The following is a 21,062-nucleotide window of genomic DNA, read 5'->3' as shown; positions in this document are numbered from 1 at the left end:
GTGTGATTGAACGGCTTTGTATTGTGTGCGTGTGTGTTTTATTCTGTTGATAGCGTTATTGTTTGCGAATATTTGTCTTGAACGAGTAAAACGTTTCCCGGAACCTTGGCCCCGAACTTTGATTTCGTTCTCGCCAAGCATTAAAATTTATCACATTAATTTTCTTTTTAATTCACTTCATTATTCATTCACTTTTTTATTTCACATTAATTCAGTTTTCTTGCATATCAATTTAATTGAACTTGGTAAACGTTGAATTGTACGAGATATTTTAATCACATTGTAAACTGCTGATTTTAAACTTATAATTTACTGAATTTGGACCACTGCTCATTACTTTGCCATAAAGGATAATGTTCAAATAAAAGATATTCCATTGCTCAATTTTTTTGCATTGAAAAAGTAAAATTAAAATATCACAGAGAAAAAGGAAATGTATGTTTATAGTAGCTATAGCCACTTGCTGGTATTTGTTAAGCATATTTGTTTAAAATTTTTTAGTAACTAGACTGCTCAAACTATTTTGTAAAACTATGCAAACATTTTACTAACTATTCAAAACTTGCTCAAATATATCATTGATCAAGAATGAGCAACTAATTTAAAATTTCAGGATGACGTTTACCAACGGTGGAAATAGTACATGAAATCAGATTGTTGTTTGTTCCAAAATATAGAAAAAACTCTTTTATATTATTTTGAGTTTTTTTACTTTCTTTGCTAGTTTTGAAGAAGATTTTTTACAAAAAATATTTCAGTGGAAATCTGATATCTCAAACTTGATCAACTCGATTTATGATTGTTGCTCTATTATAGCTATTTAAGATAAACGTTCAGATGAGCGGAATGAAATTTGATGAGCTTTCTACTGCATAATCTTTTAGCGAAAACATTCGCTCTATTCAGTTTTATGTTAGCTGATTTAAAACACCTTATAATTACATAACTTTTAAAATATTCATATAATAAAATATGATAGTTCAATAAATAGTTGAATTAATCAATGCATCAAATTTATGTTTAATTTATTCAATAACTTGAATGCATTCAAGAATTACAGTAAACTAAAATTAATACTTACATTCTTTTTTTTGAACTGTAATAGAATGGATTAGAATATAATTTAAGGGCATGTTATTTTTGCTTTTATACGTTTTTTGTATTTTTTAAATGTTTTAAAACGTTTTGATATGCTTCGACAAAAGACACTATTTGACACTTGGAAATGTTCATCCGATTCTTTTGTCGGTCGGCAAGATTTAACCGGATCAACTGTTCCTAGAAAATTGTTTAAGCCTGCATCTTCTTCCCAATCTGAAAATTTAGTTACAACTTTATGCGATTATTCTGCTCAAACAGCTTTTCACGATAAACCACTAAACGACGATGTATCAGTTGACTTTGACGATATAGAGGATGATTTGCTTTGTAAGGCCTTGGATGACACGGAGTTGATGTACAATGCACGATGTGTAGCTGGTACTTCAGGGCTTCATCATCAGTCATTCAAAACTGACGAAATTAAACGAAATTATTTAAATGAAGATTCATCTTTAAATGAGCCGATGGAAATTGATGGATTTGACAAAAGTGCTGGTCGCACCTGGATTTACCCATCGAATGTTCCTTTAAGGCAGTATCAATTTGAAATTGCTGCAAAAGCACTGTATTACAATACGTTAGTTACACTGCCCACTGGATTGGGGAAAACGCTTATTGCTGCTGTAGTGATGTACAATTTTTATCGGTAAATGCTTTTAGATTGTAGTTTTATTTCTAGTGAATGTAATTTTTCATTATTAATCACTTGTGATTTCTTTTTTTAGTTTATACTAATATTATATAGCTCATCGGTTGAATATTTTGAATTTTGACAGAATAAAAATTTTATAAAATAAGAAAAGTAATAATTTCAGTTGTAGTGATTCAGAAGATTAGGATTTTTAAAGCAAAATTTTAGCGTTGACTGTATTGCATTGTATTATTTGTAAATGCTTATTTTGCAGATGGTATCCATCTGGAAAGATTGTTTTCATGGCTCCTACCAAGCCGTTAGTAGCACAGCAGGTTGAAGCATGCTACAAAATTATGGGTGTACCTAATGAAGCAGTTGCAGAAATGACGGGTATTTGTTCAATTTTAATTTTATCGCATTCAAATAAGAACATTTAATAATAGAATGTTTTCATTGAACATGAGCAATTTTTAAGGTTGTAAAAATCCAGCTTCGAGAAAATTAGAATGGGAAACGAAAAGAATGTTTTTTCTCACTCCTCAGGTATTTTTGAACGATTTGTCTCGATTAGCATGTCCCGTTACTGATGTTAAATGTCTTGTGGTAGACGAAGCGCACCGAGCTACTGGCAATCATGCTTATTGTCAGGTTTGACATTTTTTTTCTACTGTTTCGTATTTGATTTCGAATTTTGAAAAATCGCGCGACTTTCATCTTCAGGTGATAAATGAAATGATTAAGTATGGTAGTCATTTTCGGGTTTTAGCTTTAAGTGCAACTCCAGGCTCCGATTTGAAGGTTTGAATAATTTTTAAAGCGGTTATTTTAAAGATATGCAAGTAACAAATTTTTGTAGATGGTTCAACAGGTAATTCAAAATTTGTTGATTGCTCATTTGGAAATACGATCTGAAGATTCTGCTGAATTGCAACAATACACGCACAGTCGTGCGATCAAGAAGATTGTTGTCCCGTTTGAACCGGTGTTAGTTACTGTAGCTGAAAAATACATAAATGTAGGTGGATGATTTTTCTTGTTGTTGATTTGTTTGTTCACATTAAGAATATGATGAAATTTTAGGTATTGCAAACATATTTTGATCGGTTGTCACAAGAGCGGGTTTTGACATTCCGTAAATTGGAAAATTATTCCAAATGGCAAATTCTCCAAGAAAGGGACAAATATCGCGCTAATACTAACGCCAATTCTGTAGGATTTTTTTTAAATTTTGTAATAATTAAATTCAATCAAATTGAAATTAATTATTATATTTTATTTTTCGTGCATCAGCGTGACCGAAGTCGCATTGAAAGTTTGTTCCATGGCGCAATCAGCTTATATCATGGTTACGAATTGATGACAATGCATGGATTCAAATCGCTGTTCAACTATTTGACGGGTTCGAATGAGAAAAGATTAAAATTTAAATAGAAGAGAGAATAATGATAATTTTTTTGTTTTCATTTTCTTCTAGATAAAGTTATTGGTGATCAGGCGACGCCCAGGCTTCGTCAGCAACTTTCTTGTAATTGTGAATTTCTGGACGCTTACCAGACGCTGAGGCAAACGTTCGATTCGAATGAACAAATTCTCAAAGCAACACAAAGCAAATTTGCAAACACTGATTTCAATTATTCCGAAGAAGAGTGGAACAATCGGGTCTTGGAAACTTTACAATTGGCTAAAACTAGTCATCCAAAAATGGTGAAACTGATCGAAATTCTTCTAGATCATTTTCAAAAAAATAAAGAAAGTATACATTTATTAATTTTGAATTAATTCTTCATATTTTAATAATTTGATTCGATTTATTTCAGAGCAACTTTCAACACGGGTAATTGTTTTTTCTTCATATCGAGATAGTGTATCTGAAATTACTGAAATGTTGAACAATTTGCGTCCATTGATAAAAGCGATGAAATTTGTCGGCCAAAGTTATGGTCGTAGCACAAGCAAAGGTATATCACAGAAAAAACAACTCGAGGTTAGTATAAATAAATAAATAATTTAATTAATAATCAAATTTATGGTGTGCAAGTAAATTCAGGTGGTAAAAGAATTTCAAAGAGGTTGCTATAATACTTTGGTTTCGACTTGTGTAGGAGAAGAAGGACTTGATATAGGTGAAGTGGATTTGATTGTTTGTTACGATTCACCGACTTCACCGATACGGCTTGTTCAACGAATGGGTCGAACTGCACGCAAGCGTGAAGGAGAAATTTTAATTTTAGTAACAAAAGGCAAAGAACAAAATGTAAATCCAAATTATTGTTATTATTTTTATTTAAAATGAACTGATAATTTTTGTGACATTAAATTAATTATTCGTGCATCTTTTCATTTGATTTATTATGAACATATATATATTTTAGCTTTTTTTAAAATTTTATTTATAAAAAAATTTTGAAAATGTGAATATTTTAAAAATATATTCAGATGCAATCTCACAGCGAGAGTACAAAGAATCGCATTCACAGAGCCATCGGTGCACGAACAAATTTTACCATGTACTCTTCGAATCCTAGAATGATACCGAGAGATTTGAAGCCTGAATGTTTGAAACTTTTAATGATACATGATAAACCTTACAAATCAAATAGTCGAAAGCAAGATTCAGCGGAAGGTATGTTTAAAAATTTATTATTATTTTTTTTGAGTTTTCGTGAATTTCTTGCAGATAGTGCAACTCATTACGAAGCATATAAGCAAAAATTTGCAGAACATTCAACCGCTATGTCGAATATATTCAACAAATCACTTTTGACCTTTGGTGTAAGTGTTAATTAATTAATTAATTTATTTATTTATTTATTGGAGTTTTTGTTTTGCTTATTATCATTTATTGAAGGAAAAATTAGAAGTTTGGAATCCGTTGGATTTGACGTCGCATTTAAGATTGCAGACATCTTTGCAGTCTCAGTTTGAAGTTGAGCATTCGTCGCTTTGCCGTTCTTTTGTATCAGTAATGTCGAAATTGCTGAAAAGTTCAACACCAAAAGTTGTAAATGAGCACAACATTTCAACAAAGGAAACATTCAATTTGGATCTGAATTTTGAGATCAATGACAAGAAGAGAACGAACAATGTAAGACGTGATACGATCAGTGATGAAAGTGTTAATTATGCAAATGAACGTCCCTCTTGTATGGGCACCGTGAACAACGAAGAAGATGTTAATTTGGAAAAAATATTTCCATCCCCTGAAAGTATATTTTGCAATGTAGAAGAAGCGAGTTATGTTGATGAAAATTATGAATTGCCGAACTCAGATTTTGCAACTATGTTGCAAGCAGTTGAAGCTGAGTTGAATTCAACTTTTGGTCTGACTTTGAATCGAGCTGAAGAGATCTTTGCAAAATTGGCAATAGCTGATCAAAACACCACCACTGCTTTGATAGAAAATAAGAGCACTATCAAAGAAGATGACGAACAAAACGACGATGCATCTATAAAGCAACAGTCGCACAGTGTGGATAGTTTTGAAGCGGCTATTTGTCAGCATTTTGATTATGGACTTGCAGCATTGTCGAATGATATTGCTCAAGATGGGGAATTGGTTACGAAGGATGAGGAGATATTGCCAGTTGATGAGGATATTCTAACGGGTCAACATTCTGAACATGCGAACGGGTGTGGTGAAGAATGGAAGGATGGGAATTTGTCTCCGTTGTTGTTCGAATCGGCTATCAATGATGTTGCATTCGACGCGACCGTACTGGACACTGGCCACAGTCCGACGGCCAACGTGGGAATGTTATCAAATTCAGTGTATGCTGTTGTGGAGCCGTTCGATTTTTCCAAAGTTGTGTTCGAAGAGGATGACAATGATGAGGAGTGGAATTTTTCCAAAGTGCAGTTGGAATTTAGCAGCTCCCCTGAAGAAGGGGACCATTTTCAAAAGAACAGTTTCGAAGAGATGCAGTTGAAATTGGCGGCGGAAATTTTTCAACATTCCGACGACGAAGATGCTGGTGATCCTGATTGCAGCCGTTTGGAATTCAACAATAACGAGAATTATTCATCACTGATGGAACAATGTTCATCCCAAGTGCTTCAGTCGAGAAAGAATATGCCGAATTCTCCAATTTTGAATTTGAATTTCAATTTTACTCTGTCGGACATTGAAAGCAACAATGACGAGCAATTTCAAACTGAAAAAATTTCCAACAACGCCAAGAAGAACAAGAACAACCGCTCCATTAACGCTGGTGATTCTTCCACACAAGATGTTTTACTGTCCAACTCTTCACTGTCTGACGCATCCCTAGATTGGAATTTAAAGGGAAAAAATTCAAAAAAGAAACCGAAAAAGGTTTGTATTTATTTATTTGTTTTTTTTTGTTCATTTTTTGCAGCTCTTTAAATTCAAATATGAAATATACAGTCATATTTAAGCATTTTCACCTGTGAAAATTTACTTCTTTTCACATTTCAGTTTTCTTCTTCTTCTTTTTGTTCATAAAAATTTTTCTCCATTGCAATATTTTCAGCTTCTTTTTCATTATGTATCTACATCTATAAATGAATAAATAAAAAATTTCTACTTTTTGCTTTCAGGGGCAATTCAAGTTGGGGAGCAAATTTTTTCTTTCCTCCCCTCCCCCTCTTCCAATTGCGCTATTCTGACCGTGAAATTTGTTTGCATGATTTATTCATTTACGCTTTAGCGTAAGAAGATGGCAAAGCAGCGGGCATTTTTTCCATGGTTATCAATTTTTAAACTTTTTAAAGAAAAAATATTTTAAAGAAATGTATATATATTGAAAGCAAAGTTTTTGACAAGAGGAAGATAGCGCTAAAAACAAATTGTATTCGCACTGTAGTAATTTGTTTGCTGTCTGGCATTTTTGAGATTTATTAGATAGCAATGCTCGTTATGGAAGTTTCCGCATTATTTTTGCAAATAATTTTTACCCAATCAGCATTTGAATGAATTTGTTATTATTAGATTTTTCTTTTATTTCAGATGAAGAAATTTGATCACGACTTGATCGAATTTGAGGCTGAATTGAGTCGAGACAGCAATGCTCTGACGTCTGGGGATGAATTTGAAGAAAGTACAGATGAAGAACAATTGTTGAACGATGACAGTTTTGTTGTCAGCTCTCCATATGCGGGGAACATGACTCAGGAAGCATCGGAAATAAGTGAATATTGGCATTTTTTATTGAGAACGTGTTGTTTTTGTTAATTTTTTTTTTCTCTCTTTGATGTTTCAGCTGCATCTCAAATGCGTGGTCATTACGTGAGATCGTTGAATGATAGTCAAATTTCGTCGCGTGGGCGTGGGAACTACCGTCCGCTTTATCGTCTCCACTGGAGAGGTAGACTTGGGATAAAAGTTGAGGACAGTTTTGATAAAGAAAGTGACGACGACGTTGAAGCCGCGTTGGACAGTTTCGTTGTGCCGAATGATGTGATCGAATATGACAGCAGTGGAGATGATAATTTGGAAAAGTTGGAGAAGGCATGTCGCAAGAAGAGGCACAAAAAAGAAGTGAAACCTGCTCCAGCGAGACGTGTAATAATTCGCAGTTCACCCGAATCTGAAGCAGAGCACGAGCAGGGTGGAAAGGATGAAAAGAAACGTGCGGCTATTAAACGCTCCAAAGGTTTAAATTCTTCCACTGAAATTGCAGTTGTGAAAAAGCGAAAGCCGATGTTAATTTCATCCGATTCAGATGAAGAACTTGAAATTGCATCTAATAGCGACAATGCTCATCACCACGTTGGCGATGGTGCATCTTGTTCTGCAAGCGAATTTAATCCGGATACATCTACGGCTGTTCGTAAGAACATGGAATCAGCATATTTGAATTCATCTTTTAGAGAAGAAGAAGAGGAAGATAAAAAAGAAGAAGAAGAAGAAGCTCAGGCATCACTGGTCGAAGCTGTTGTTATGCCTTCTTCGTCGACTGCTGAAGCTACCACCACATCAGCGGAACCGCTCAGAAAACCGTTGATATTGGCAGCGAGCCAAGAAATAACCTCTGCTCAAGTATTATTTTCTTGCACAAAATTATGACCAATTGGAAACTGATCGAACTGTTTTTTTTTCAGCATCTCTTGGCAACGTTGAGAACGCAGTACAATGTTAGGGCTCATGTTTGCAGTTTGAAAGACTCCGACTATATTGTAAGCAATCGTATGGCTGTGGTACGTGAAACTTACAGCGGTAATTTAATTAATTCAATAATTAATTTTATTCATTGGATATAGTTTGTATTTGTATTTTTGACACGTTGAAATGTTTCAGATTTTACATCCAGCTTCAGGGGTATTCGTGAAAGGATTGGTCGTCTTTTGTCAATGTTTGATGTTGTTGTTGTTCTGCTGGAAAAAGATCGTCCGAAGAAGAAGAAGAGCAATTCACGAACGACCAGCACAGTTCAGCCATCCGTCGATTTGAGCCGTTCAAAAGCTGCTAGAAAATTTTTAGCCAAAGCTTTAGTGGAACCAAGTTTAAAAGTTTTATATTCAGATCATATTGGTAAGTATTGACATTTGAAATCAGTGAAACAATTTTAATTTTATTATAATAAATGAAGGAAAACAAAATAAAATGAAAAAGACTAAAATAGCAAGCAATCAAATATGATAAATTTATAAAAGTGTAATGGAATATTTTGAATAGTGTGAGAATAATTTTGGGTGTAAATATTGATTATTGTTTTTTTTTCAATGAAAGTTTTGGTGAAATGCTTTGTTATTTTTTGAGATGCAAGTGCCAAACTTTTATCTCAGCTTGCACGTCAAGAGATGAATCGTGGTTACGGTTTGCAGTTTGATATGAATTTGACAGAAAGTGAAAACGATCTGTTGAAATTCTATTTATCCATTGCGGGTACGAATTATGCTTCGGCGATGAATTTGGTCAAATGTTCAAAATCACTGCAGGCGGTGCTGTCCAGGTAATGAATAGTGGTTCTTTTTTATTCTCTTTCTTTCGAGCAAAAAATACCATCATATGCTAAATTGCGCATATACATTTATCTATGTGTGCTGTTTAAGCTCAGTTAAAGATCTGATGCGTCTGGGAAGAATGAAAAGAAAACAAGCGCAGCTGTTTTACAATTTCATCAACGAGCAGTTGGACCAGGACGACATTGAGAGATTGGATAGTGGTGAAATTTGATAAAACTTTTTTGAAAAATAAAAATGATTCAATTATCTACGATGTTGTTGTTCAACTTTTGTACATGTCGCATAATATTTTTTCCATCTGCATGCATCGTATGCCGTGGTTGAAGAAGAGAATTTCAATCTTCTCAGTGCCGACTGTGCGCAACAGGGGAAGCATTAACAGCAACCTTCCGAATCTGAAAAGCGCGATTCAATTCAATTTAATTATTATTGTTTATTTCCAATAACAAATAACCATCTACATACCGTTGAGCTGGATTTGGTTGACTGATCTGAGTGTGCTGGATGAGCATGTACTGCGCTTGATCTTGGAGAAGTTCAATTTGTGCGGGGTCTTTTAAACCTCGCGCTTCTGAAGCAAGTTAAATTTTTTTCAAATCATTTCACTGTCGTGTTTATTTTTGAAATTACTTTCAAACGTTTATTAATGAACGTTAATGATTACGATTATTTTTTTTTATTCTTCTTTCTTACCCGGTCGAAAAAGTGCAATCGCTTTTAAGCAGACAAATTCTGCAGGATCGAGAGCGCAGCTTCTGAATCGCGCGAGCAAATCTTGCAAATATCTCAAATCAGATGGGCGGAAAATATTGGAATTGATGCCTCCGGCAAATTGTACAAAGCTCGAATGGGATAGCAGAGCTGAACTTCCCATCGGCATTGACCACTGGTAAAGTGTGAGTAGAAATAAATCGCTCCAACTTTCTTCCAGAAGAATCACCTGATAATGGATTCATTTCATTCAAATCAAAGTCAAATAGTAATTATACAATGCATTTCTAAACTGGAAGCGTATATTTTGGCTCTGTTGTACAAATTTTACAAAAAAAACACCACAACTGTTTCTATATTTTCACCTGATCTCGAAACGAAAGTGCCATGAACGAAGGTAAGCTCTTAGCCCATTTGACGACCATGAGCAACAATCTCATGGAAGTCTCATAAACGGAATCTTGTACAGGAGAAGTGGCATAATTTAAGTCATTTTCTGCAAATTTGTCTGTTTCCATAATTTAAAAAGTAGAAAAGAATTGAAATTACCTGCAGATTTACAATCACCGGATTCAGCATTGCCACTGCGATCAACATCCGCTGTATCGTCAGAGTTGACGTTGCCGATTTGGCGAATTGTATCTGTCGTCTGGGGTATCAATTCTGCATTTGGTAAATTTGTTGCAAATTTTGTCTTTGCACTTGTTGCACGGTCATTTGAGATCGAATTTACAGCAAACTCTGGACGATTTGGTCCAACTACGCTGACAAGCAGATCACCAGTGCACGGGGTCGACGTAGGCGGCATGAAGTAAGCAGAGCAAAGGGTGGGGGCAATCGCGACTGTCGATCCTCCGCTGAATGCGGCTGACACCGCATTCGCGTATTCACGTAAAGCTCTTTCGTTGGCCATCAGACCCATGCTCATCTCCATCGTAGGTTGCACAGTAGCCGTATTACGTGGCTGACGCTCGTTTTGAACTGCTAAACTTTTGCAAACAAATCGAATTAAATCTCATCATTATTGTACATTTGAATTGATAATATTATTGTTAATTTATTTGATTGGACAAAAAATCCAATTTACCATCTTTGTTCATTCCCATTTCGATGCATTTTTTCAATCTACATGCTTGGCATTGGTTGCGATGAGTTTTATCTACTAAACAACTTCCCGTTCCAGCTTGACATCTGAAAACAATTTCAAATCGAATTTTATTTTTTAAATAATAATAATAACAACAAATTATGATTTATGAAACTGGAAAATTTTTAAATCAACTTAATTAACTTGATAAAGGAAAAAAACATTGTTGTTATTGTTGTAGTTGCTGATTTTATTCGCTTACCTGTAAATAAGCTTACGACGAACACTACGTTTGAAAAATCCAGAACATCCGTTGCATGCCAATATTCCATAATGTTTTCCTGATGATGCGTCGCCGCAGACAGAACAAACAAGTAGTGGAGAAGATTTCCTTTCAGAAGAAGAGCTGGTGTTTGTTTTAAAAGCGGAATACGTATGATTGACAATTGTTCCAGGAGTAGGTTGGATGATCATTGTTCCAAGTGGAGATTCCATCTGACTTTCGGAAGCCGTTTTGGAACTTCTGACCAATTCTCTGACCGTGTGAACAGTGGATCCAAAGTTTGTGCTGAGAAAAGAAGTTGGAAATGAGTTCGAAGGCAGTGGCAATGGTGAAAATGCGCTCGGACTCATGTAATTCAAAGGAATATGTCCGGTGGTTTTGCAATAAGAAGATTTGGAATTTTCCACACCTCTGATATTTGACTTTTTGCTGCTGTTGTCGTTGTTCTCTTCAACAAACGTTTCTGAAAATGAAAAGAAAAAAAATTCATATTTCATACTTGAGATGTTTTGCTTTTCCATTCATAAAATCAATTGGAAAATTTAATTATACAACATCATTTTTTATATATGACATAATATATTTGACATATTTGTATTACAGAAATGAAAACAAGCAACTTTTTTCACTTATATGTTATAAAACTCAATCCCACAATTTAATTATTTAATTTTACCAAATTAATTATATTTTAAAGTAAAATCTAATTCACCTTAACATAAATGAGAAAAAACTGTATGTGCATTTGTGCGATGGTCCTACAACAGATAAACATTCATTTCCGCCAGTTTGTTATTCTATTCCATATTATATACATATATATAACTGAAATGCATTAAAGACGAATTTTTAATTTTAATTTAAAAAATAAATTAGTGAAAAATGCAATATTTGAAATAGTTCTTTCAGTCAACGTTTGCATAACTGGAATTGGAGTACAAGAAGGGAAATATTATTTGCTGAATATTCGAATTCATTTTATTGCATACTACGCATGTCAGTGACAGTCTGTATCTGTGATATAAATGTTTGTTCACCGTTCTGAAGAAAAAACCAAACATTATTTTATAATTTGCTCTTACATTTTCTATTAGTGAATATTTACGTTTTGTTTGCTTTTTCCATGTGCAAATTATTAACTGCTAAAATGTGATTCGATTATAAAAAGATTTGTTTATCATTACTGTAAAAATTAGTTGAATTTGACATTTAACTTGCTTATTATGAAAAAAAAATTAAATAAAAGAACTTTTTAATATTTATTATGATTATTATTTATCAGATTGTTTAATAATGCGAAGAAATGAAAGAATAATGATAACCGTGTTTGAAATTTACATTTAAAAAAACTTTTAAAGAATAAAAATTGTTTAAAATTTTAATAAAGTTATACATGATCAAAAAAAGATAAATATATATAATCATATAAATTTGAAATAAAGCAAATTTTTTTCAACGAATTATTATTCAATGAAAGATAATTTGGTTTAGAAATGAGATGAGAACTCACAAAATGAGAAATCAAAATGATGAATAGCAGATCAAAAAGCATAAACTTTGAAAAACTTTTTCCAATTAATTGTATTGGAAAGTCAAAAATGATAAAGTAAAAAATTTGATAAATAACAAATAGTAAATAGAATGTTACCCGTGATTATCATTTATGAAGAGAAAGGGAAAAGTGAAAAATGGAATATCTTTTAAACCTGCCAGCAGTGGTGCAAGCAGTAGAAAGTAATTAATGCAATATTGTTAACCATTCGTTATGAAGCGTTGAAAAATGACTGTTTGTGCGGCAAATGGAATTTTTGTTGTATGCCGTTACGTATGTTGGTAAGCAAACATCGTTGTTCGTAAATTTAATTCATCCCTCGGCCATCTTTTCTTGGTAAATAAACGATGATGATTAAAATGCAGAAAACAATATTCAATAATATATGTAAAAAGACAAAATTGAAAAATCACTTATTGCAGAGACGTATTCAGATCATGCTCTTCTAAATAGATTGCAATTTCCTTTTCCATGCAATCTCATCAAATTACATACGACGAAGACAATTTTATTTACTAACTGTAAACATGACATCAAAAAGCAATATATAATTCTTTTTGTATGTTTATTTAGATTTTTCATATTTAAAATATTTATAAATGTAATTTCCAAATTTAGTAAAATAAAATTGGAAATTATTTTCCAATTTGCAATTCACAAGTCAGGGGCAGATTTCGAATGTAGCATTGTTTTGCGGATCAATCTATTTGATTTGCGGCTATATTAGTGATTAAATATTTTTTAATAATCATGCTATCTGCAAGTTTAACTTCAGTAGGATGCACAGAAGTGATTTCAAATTTTATTTCATTTATTGTCATAAAATATTTACTCATCAGTGAGTAAAAAAATTATTAATAAAGCTATAATAAGAATAATTTAAAAAGTAGCAAATTGTTGGCATAATTTTGGAAAATACTGCAAACGGCACAGCTTGAAAATCAACTTTTCAGTAGAGAAGCATATTAAAGAGATAAATGTCAACTATCAATATATGATTTTGTACAGATTATGCAACGTTTGAATATATTCGAGAATTGGTTGCTCAGAAAAGCAATTGCCTTTGCGCACGAACGGTTACAAGCCAAGAATAGCCTTTAATCCCCTGCTGCAAACAATAATTTTGCTCTCAGTCGGAGATTGGTGCACAAAGTATCCCTCTAGTTTGTCCAAAGCAGGTGATCATGATCGCTCGATTTCAATCAAATCCGGCTTAAGTGTGGGCATGAACAAAATGCAAAGCACAATTATTAATTTTCACTTTTCAACTACAATTCAAACAAAATATGCTTAATCTTTCAAAGCATTTATTTCTCTTTGAAGTAAGGGTAAAATTCAGAAATTAAAAATATCAATAAAAATTGTTTTTTTATTCTATCCAATCTATTGCATTTTAATATTTAAAATTATAAATTTCAACCAAACTTTACTGTTATCGCATCTGCTGGAATATTTTATTTAAATATTTATTTTTGAACTAAGATGAATTTCAGTCTTTTCATTTATTATATATTTATATGTTTATTACCCACTTTCCTAACTGAGTTTTCATAATTGGAAAAATAAGTGGAGAATAATTCAACAAATTTAATGCTTCTCAAGACAATTATACAGCTTATTCTGAGTAACATGCAATGAAAATATATTTTATCACTGTTTTTGTTTATAAGTTGCACAAGCTTATGATCTTGAATAAATTATTGTAGAAAAATTTTTTTTATACTTTTAAATAATATACCAAAACTGTACTTATTCTTACTTCTTTTGATAATTTTCTTGCAATCCATCTGATTGGTTTCTTACAAATATTCTTTCACATTAAATATAAATTTAATAAATGATTTACTTTTTTCATTTTTAAATTTAATAAACTTAAGATAATTCTGGACTGCAACTAAACTTTTGCACACTGCAAGTATAATTTAATCTAATCTAATCAAAAAACAGTTTCTGCAATTTTCGAATTTTTATAACCAGAACTATTCACTTTAAAAACACGCTGCGCATTATTGAATTTGATATTAATTTTGGATAAAACATTTGTAATACAATGCAAAAATTATGCTACGGTAGGACATATCTTTTCAAATTTATTTAGGCAATTGTCATTTCTTCCAAAAGCTTACTTTTAAATATATTTTATGTTAAATTTTGCATTTTCACAACTTTATAGGACTTTATTTTTGCGTATTTGATTTTCAATTGGCAATTTAAATTTTTTTATAAATCAAAACTTTGAAAATTCTTGACGCTGCAGCTTTTAAAGCACTACTCAAATGTATATGCTTTAAAATTTTTAAATTAAGCGTTGATAAGCAAGCCGTGCGACTGTATGCTGGTAGAAGTGCACGTACATGCATAGTAAACTTTAAAGAATAAGAAACCGAATTGTACTATTACTATTTAGCATGTAATATTCTAATTAAAGCAATGTATATATGCAATGTTGTATTTTATAGCTAAATTTAATAATTCAAAGGTAAAATTTACATAATTATCATAATAAGCTTTTGCAAAATATTGCAAGATGCAAATGAAAATAAATATGTGAATAAATATATTTATATAAATATATAAATCCTTTTATAATTAAATATGAAGAAATGTAATTATCAAAATTGTGCAAGTGATATCTTAAAAATAAGTTTATATAAGTTAATACTTACTCACATTCTGAAATTTTGTGGTGATGATATATAAAAACATTGCAGTTCAGGTTAGTCTCTTATTTTGTATTTGTAAATCTAGTATTAGCAAAATTATCAGTCGTATTGTCTCTTTGAATCAATAAGCAGGAAAATAAAGATATGATAATGATGATCACAACATATTCTGATTTAGAATTTATATGAATTTAATCATTGTCTTCAAATGATGCATTAACATTATTCTTACAATAGAAGCAAATGATAAGTTGCAGGCACATGATCTGTTATCCTAACAAGTCATTAATTTGACAAATAAATCAATTACACTTAAAATAAAAATGAAAAAATAAAAATTAATTCACATTTAGTACATTTATTCTATAATGAAATGAAATACGTGGTATTGCATGTCATGTTATGTTATGTTTACTTATACTTGCTCATTTTTTAAATCATCCACTTTGAAGCAACTGTTATAAAACATTTAAGCAGAATGAATTATGAATTATAATTTTCAGCTTTTATGCTAACTGTTGTTCATAACTTCTCCAACTTTCCAAAACTTGTGAAAATTTTGACTTACAGTTAAACTGACAGCTGCAATTGCATTTCCAATTGACAGCACTAGCAAAACACTTTCTAATATCAGTTTCCATTGTTATGGAGCAGTTTGAAATGATATCTTAATTTCAAAATAGAAACTGTTTTTTCCATTCATATTTCTTATTAAATATTAAAATAATTAAAATATGATGTAATTTCATTGAGCTATACAAAAGTGATTGCTAGACAAATTGCATTCGTTGTCAAATTTCACATCAGTTTATTTGCTCTATTTTTTAAGCATGTGAAATATAATGTGTAAATAAAAATGTCTTTTTGTTGAAATGACGTTCACACATTATGAACAGCAATTAACTGAAACGCAATTATTATGAAATCTGAACACTTTATGCTCTGCTCATGGAATATTTTTCATCTCAACAAAACAATGGTGCAATAAAGACTTATCACCATATGTTGTCAACACTCTACTGTATGAAATATGAATGGAAATCATACCTTTACGCTATATCTTGAATTGGTATAGATATTTTTCATACGTATTCATGAGTATGAAATGAAGAAAAAAACATAACTAATGCATTCAAATAACAGGTGCGACAATATTCGTCATTTTTCCATTAAAAATGCAACTCTGAACTTTAAAAAACGTCTGGAATAATAATACAGTATACATTTAATTAATGTTTCAAGATATTATTTTTCTTATTTTTTGCTATGACAATAATACTATTATTCGTACAAACTTGTTATTACAGCGATAAATAAATGCAATAATTATTGTTCGCAAATGTGAAAAAAACATTTTTCTATGCAAATTACTTCTACTTCAGAAATTCTACTGAAATCATTGCAAAAATATTCATCTACTAAAATATATCATAAAAAACAAACAGATATTATTTTTATACAAAAAATACAAGTAAAAAAATTTCTTAATTAAAATGAAATACATAATGAAATATCTGAAATTATTATTTAAAAAGTAATTTTTACCTATTTTATCAGAATCTGAAGAGTTGTGAATAGGTAGGGTGAGCTTGGTTTTGTTTGTTGTTTCATCATCACCTCCAATGATTCTTTGATTTGATGGCATTTGCTCCAAAGAAACGGTATCTTTACTTGGAGAAGCTTCTTCCAACTGTTGATCTAAGTTTTCAGCCAATTTTTCATCCATTGGATGTGAAGTATTCTAGTAGGCGAATTTAGTAGGTTTAACAGAGCGAATTTTGTTTTGGAAGATTTTAACAATTGTAATAACAGTATGAATGAATGGATATGGTAGAAAAAGTAAAAGCTGAGAAATCAAATGCACGTTTAAAGATTAGTTTTTGCTTGTTCGCTTTACTGTATGATATGGCTTTTCTTAGTCTGCGCTGACCTGTTAATTTAAGCTCATTGACCAGTGGCAGTAATTCGGTGTCGATCGCTTTCAACGCTACATCTGATTGGTAGAAATGAAATGGAGCTTAACTCCGCCTTTTTCGCAAGCAAAGCAAAGCCTTATATAATATATTCATTCGACAATCTTTCGATTTCCTACCGCAGCACCAGTGTATTCGCTATCTGATCAGCCAGTGTGAAAAACAATGATTGTTTATGGAACGCTGTGGGATAAAGTGTTAATTCGATTCAGAACCAAACGACTGAATTGAATTTCCTCCACCGCCCACATCCAATCATTCTGCAAGGCACTTGTCACTTTCATCTATGAGGAACTTTTTGTTTTCTGATTTGCATCTCAAAACATTTCAATTTAACCACACATTTTGGCCACCTGCGACCAACCATGCTCAATATGGTGCCAATAATAGCCATGATAAAGCTACTAATCATCAAAAACATACAAAATGCACATCTCAGCTATGCTTTTCTTTACTTTCAATAGCAGTAACTAACTTTATTCGCTTCTTTTTGTTATCTATTTCAAAATGTACAATCTAAATCTGTTTTTCATTTAATGTTGAAATAAGTTTGTTGGAAAACTTTTTCTGCCTAATTTCAACGTTGATTCAAGCTTGATATCTTTCAGAAATAAACTGCATTTGAGACAGTTACATAACCAGTGAAACATCTTCAACTCTTACTGAATGTGGAATGTAAATAGATTAATAACATTATTAATGCTCAAAAATTGAAAATTTTATTTAAAAATGCATATTTATAATAATTTTATGATTAATAATGCAATTCAAACTATTCTATCAGTTCAGTATAAATTAATTTACTGAAATTTTACTTTATTAAATATAATTTTATTTCCATAACTCTACTTATTTATAATTATAAATGAAATGTTCAGCATTTACTTTAAAACGCTGAAAATTATTTGATAAATTTCACTTTGATTAATTTCAGCAAACTTTAATAAAATACTTTGTACAATAAAAATTAATCATTTCTGAAACAAGAAAACAATGACGATGTAATACATTTTAATAGAAGCTTGAAAACATTTTCTCCATTTTATAAAGAGCATGCGAATTTAACTGTTACTTTAAAATTAAAGTATTAAAAAAAGATGAAACAAGTAGAAGGGAATCAACTGGAAACTATTTTTATTCATTTTATAAAGGAAATAATAATGAAAAGTATAAGGATGTTCTTTAATTGTTTTGATAATAATTTAATTTGCCTTTTTTAATCTAATAATTCATATGGTAACTTTTATTTTGCTCGAATTTTATTAGGTTACATGCACCGCTTATACCGTACAGTACAATAATTATAATGTATTTATAAATTTACATTTATATTTAAGAAAATGAACACAATTTTTGAACTTGAAAATAAAAAAATTAAAGTGCAATATTAAAATGAAATATTCTGCATTTCACGATCTTGCTTAAATGGAATATATCATAAATTGTTAATCATGAAATTTTTTTGAAAGGAATATCGTTTTTATATAAAACACATTTTTTTAGCAAAATATTTTTTATAAGATTACTCAAATATATAAATAATTAAACCGAAATATTTTTTAGAATTTCACACAACTTTATCAGCAAAGATTTATTGTCATCATTACTAATTTATTATTTGTCAGTGGTTACAAGGGCAATAATTACAAAAGCCATGATAAAGTTGAAATATTATAAAATAGATATTCTTGTTATAAAACAACTCAATTTCAGTATCAGCTACTATATTTTGCAAAATCATACATGGGTTCAATTGCATGCAATAAAATGTTGTTAATCATTGATATAATTTAATCAACAGTAGATAATTATTTAAATATTGCATTTCATATTAACAGTAAAAATCAATTTCAAATTTAAGTTCACTTATTCATTTTTGTAATGGAATTTATAGTATTATGAGCACTATAACAGAATATGCATACACTCATAAGCGCAAATACTCACACATGTATGTGTGTATTTTTAAGGGTGTGTATGCATAATTTTTTTACACTTCAGTTTTTGTACAGCTACTCTGAGCTGTTGTATGAAGGATGAATTTCACTTGCTAGCTAGCTAGAATCAATTTGCCAAGCAATTACGATGATCAGAATGACGTGGCGTTTTTGGCGATCTGTGCCCGGTTGTAAGTTGAAAGAGAATTTGATCGCCACATGAAAGCAAAGCAGACGCGCTTTTGCTGTGGTAACAGTTTTGACGCACAATTTCCAACATCCAATTTTCTGGACAAAATTTTATTAATGGTTGACTAAATTGAACGCTTTATCAGAAATCGAGTCGTGAGCCTGATCTGACCAACGATCCTGCACAAGTAATTAGCATCGGATTAGGGACACGATTATGAGGTTGAAGATGCCCATCCCAAGAGAATGATTTCACCGAATTCAAGACAACATTACCAAAGCAAAAGATGCGAATCAGACAAATCGAAATTTATCCCATATTCTGAACAGTCAATTACAAATGCCTGGCTAGCCGTTTTGCTGTCATGCCGACTTCCCGCAGGTTTGGCTTTTATACAAAATCTATTATCAAGCGTCAGTATAAAAGAGCTGAACCGCCTAAACAAGCTCACCTCGATTGTCGTTCTCTCACTTATAGCAGCTGATTGTGATTAAAGTGCCTTACTGTAACTCTGTCCATAGACAATGCCACGCGAATAATTTATTCGTTTGTTAAACAGTGCTGATCATAAATAACCATAAGTCTTCAAGTGGCGTCATAAACTGCATGATATAAAATTTTATTGAAATATATTGAAGCACAGCATTCATTTGATGCTACATACATTCACCTCTACTGGTGCTATAATAATATTAAACTATCAGTAATTAACTTTATAAATTCACTCATTTGAAAATTTTCTAGCTTATTTTAGATTTTACAAGTACAAACTCATTTTAAAATAGTCCATTAATAAATGAAATTATTTATTTTCCAAAGAAAAAATGAACCCATTTTGTAGATGAATTTGTATCTTAAAGCTGGACTTTTGAAAATAATATGATTATCATTTTTAATTTAATAAACATCTGCTGACAAAAGATTATTATGCTTGAACAGCATTGTAAATGTCGTTACTTAAAGAAATTTATTATTAATATATATATATATATATATATATATATATAATAATTCAAACTGTACTGATATTTGTTTAGACAGTTATTGCAAATTATCATTATCTTCTTAACAGTAAGCATATTAATTAGTAAAAATAAAATATGTAACAAAAATTTTCCTTACTTTGAACATAAAAATTGGAAATGCTTACATTTTCCATGATGAGTTTATAAGTTTAAAATTGAACAAGATGGTTTAAATTTCTGTTGGACATTAATGAATATTGCACAATGTAACATCTGTAAGAAAATGAATTCTGTCATCATTTATGATATTTCTGCATTTATGCTTATTGCAATTTTAATAAATTTAATTTATAACTTTGTGTTTTCAGTTTTCTTTCTCTTTTTAAATTGAATTATTCTTATAAGATCATAGTATGTCATTCATTAGTAATGTACTAATGTAATATAAAAGGAAACAAATTTTCTTTTTAATGATCTGCACCGTTTCAATTACTCTAAACCATTTAAAATTTATTTTTAAAAAATGCTTTTCAAAAAACTTGCGTTGATCATGGTGAAAAGAAATATTTATTATACTGCTTATATACATGTGCATATTTTATAAGGTGAAAATTACCCGGAAAATGTTTTAACTTTTCTTAAATTCTTTCAACATCATATTATTTGCATTTACATTTTAATTTGAAATGTTTAATGAATATTTGATAAAAATTTAAAGAAAAAAAGAAATTCTTTGTTACACTGAAACATCTCTATGCAGTGTGCTGAATCAATTTTGAAAATGCAATGTAGAGAATGTAATTATTTCAATTCGTTTAAAGCTCAGCGTTTAATAATTTTTATCAACAGCAAAATGACAGCATTCGTAAAAGATTGGCATCTATCACAATAGCAGAAGTCAACCAATGAAAGATTGACAGAACTTCTGTTTTCTGATTAAACATCAACGTTGCTCTTTTCATTCAAAACTGGTAAAAATGATAAATTCTTATAGTAATTATGCAATGAATAAAGACTAAACTATAATAGCATTTTTAGTACT

General features: G+C 30.9%; 4 protein-coding genes across 4 annotated transcripts; 2 read left to right on the top strand and 2 right to left on the bottom strand.

The window, feature by feature from the left end:
• The first annotated feature begins 1,190 nt into the window (after positions 1–1,190).
• On the top strand, positions 1,191–8,870 carry Tsp_06559 (fanconi anemia group M protein). The gene is made up of 20 exons (XM_003378663.1): positions 1,191–1,747; positions 2,007–2,125; positions 2,211–2,383; positions 2,477–2,533; positions 2,592–2,750; positions 2,816–2,944; positions 3,026–3,134; positions 3,210–3,488; positions 3,553–3,719; positions 3,783–3,989; positions 4,172–4,358; positions 4,413–4,507; positions 4,584–6,047; positions 6,483–6,557; positions 6,702–6,882; positions 6,955–7,733; positions 7,796–7,910; positions 7,992–8,225; positions 8,454–8,646; positions 8,747–8,870. The coding sequence occupies exons 1-20, from the start codon at positions 1,191–1,193 to the stop codon at positions 8,868–8,870; spliced, it is 5,403 nt and encodes a 1,800-aa protein (XP_003378711.1).
• Positions 8,871–8,921: 51 nt separating this feature from the next.
• Positions 8,922–11,801, bottom strand: Tsp_06560 (photoreceptor-specific nuclear receptor). The gene is made up of 8 exons (XM_003378662.1): positions 11,795–11,801; positions 10,720–11,203; positions 10,458–10,561; positions 9,920–10,351; positions 9,736–9,866; positions 9,353–9,599; positions 9,125–9,230; positions 8,922–9,054 (listed from the first exon to the last, which is right to left on the bottom strand). Exons 1-8 carry the CDS (start codon positions 11,799–11,801, stop codon positions 8,922–8,924), a joined length of 1,644 nt encoding a protein of 547 aa, XP_003378710.1.
• A 1,923-nt stretch (positions 11,802–13,724) lies between these two features.
• Positions 13,725–16,681, bottom strand: Tsp_06561 (putative ATP-dependent RNA helicase Dbp73D). The gene is made up of 5 exons (XM_003378661.1): positions 16,501–16,681; positions 16,327–16,373; positions 15,188–15,229; positions 14,527–14,658; positions 13,725–13,736 (listed from the first exon to the last, which is right to left on the bottom strand). Exons 1-5 carry the CDS (start codon positions 16,679–16,681, stop codon positions 13,725–13,727), a joined length of 414 nt encoding a protein of 137 aa, XP_003378709.1.
• Positions 16,682–17,214: 533 nt separating this feature from the next.
• Positions 17,215–18,605, top strand: Tsp_06562 (conserved hypothetical protein). Its single transcript, XM_003378660.1, has 3 exons — positions 17,215–17,394; positions 18,195–18,236; positions 18,492–18,605. Exons 1-3 carry the CDS (start codon positions 17,215–17,217, stop codon positions 18,603–18,605), a joined length of 336 nt encoding a protein of 111 aa, XP_003378708.1.
• The last annotated feature ends 2,457 nt before the right edge of the window (positions 18,606–21,062 follow it).

This window comes from Trichinella spiralis, assembly GCF_000181795.1.
Source record: "Trichinella spiralis strain ISS 195 chromosome Unknown Scfld4, whole genome shotgun sequence".
NCBI lineage: Eukaryota > Metazoa > Nematoda > Enoplea > Trichinellida > Trichinellidae > Trichinella > Trichinella spiralis.
Note: the sequence above shows the minus strand (reverse complement) of the source record. Positions and strands in the feature narration are given on the sequence as shown.

Excerpts from the sequence above, each read along its gene's own strand:
- Tsp_06559 (XM_003378663.1), top strand. The coding sequence starts at position 1,191 with ATGCTTCGACAAAAGACACTATTTGACACTTGGAAATGTTCATCCGAT. Across the intron at positions 2,126-2,210 it reads AGCAGTTGCAGAAATGACGG|GTTGTAAAAATCCAGCTTCG; the intron begins GTATTTGTTCAA and ends GCAATTTTTAAG. Across the intron at positions 3,489-3,552 it reads TTTTCAAAAAAATAAAGAAA|AGCAACTTTCAACACGGGTA; the intron begins GTATACATTTAT and ends GATTTATTTCAG.
- Tsp_06560 (XM_003378662.1), bottom strand. Across the intron at positions 10,562-10,719 it reads CGTCGTAAGCTTATTTACAG|ATGTCAAGCTGGAACGGGAA; the intron begins GTAAGCGAATAA and ends AATTGTTTTCAG. Across the intron at positions 9,231-9,352 it reads GATTGCACTTTTTCGACCGG|AAGCGCGAGGTTTAAAAGAC; the intron begins GTAAGAAAGAAG and ends AACTTGCTTCAG.
- Tsp_06562 (XM_003378660.1), top strand. The coding sequence starts at position 17,215 with ATGAGGAACTTTTTGTTTTCTGATTTGCATCTCAAAACATTTCAATTT. Across the intron at positions 17,395-18,194 it reads TTTCTTTACTTTCAATAGCA|GTTACATGCACCGCTTATAC; the intron begins GTAACTAACTTT and ends GAATTTTATTAG. Across the intron at positions 18,237-18,491 it reads TACAGTACAATAATTATAAT|AATTTCACACAACTTTATCA; the intron begins GTATTTATAAAT and ends AATATTTTTTAG.
- Tsp_06561 (XM_003378661.1), bottom strand. The coding sequence starts at position 16,681 with ATGGATGAAAAATTGGCTGAAAACTTAGATCAACAGTTGGAAGAAGCT. Across the intron at positions 15,230-16,326 it reads GTAGAATTTCTGAAGTAGAA|GATAACAGATCATGTGCCTG; the intron begins GTAATTTGCATA and ends ATGACTTGTTAG. Across the intron at positions 14,659-15,187 it reads ACTTATCATTTGCTTCTATT|TTTACTATGCATGTACGTGC; the intron begins GTAAGAATAATG and ends TATTCTTTAAAG.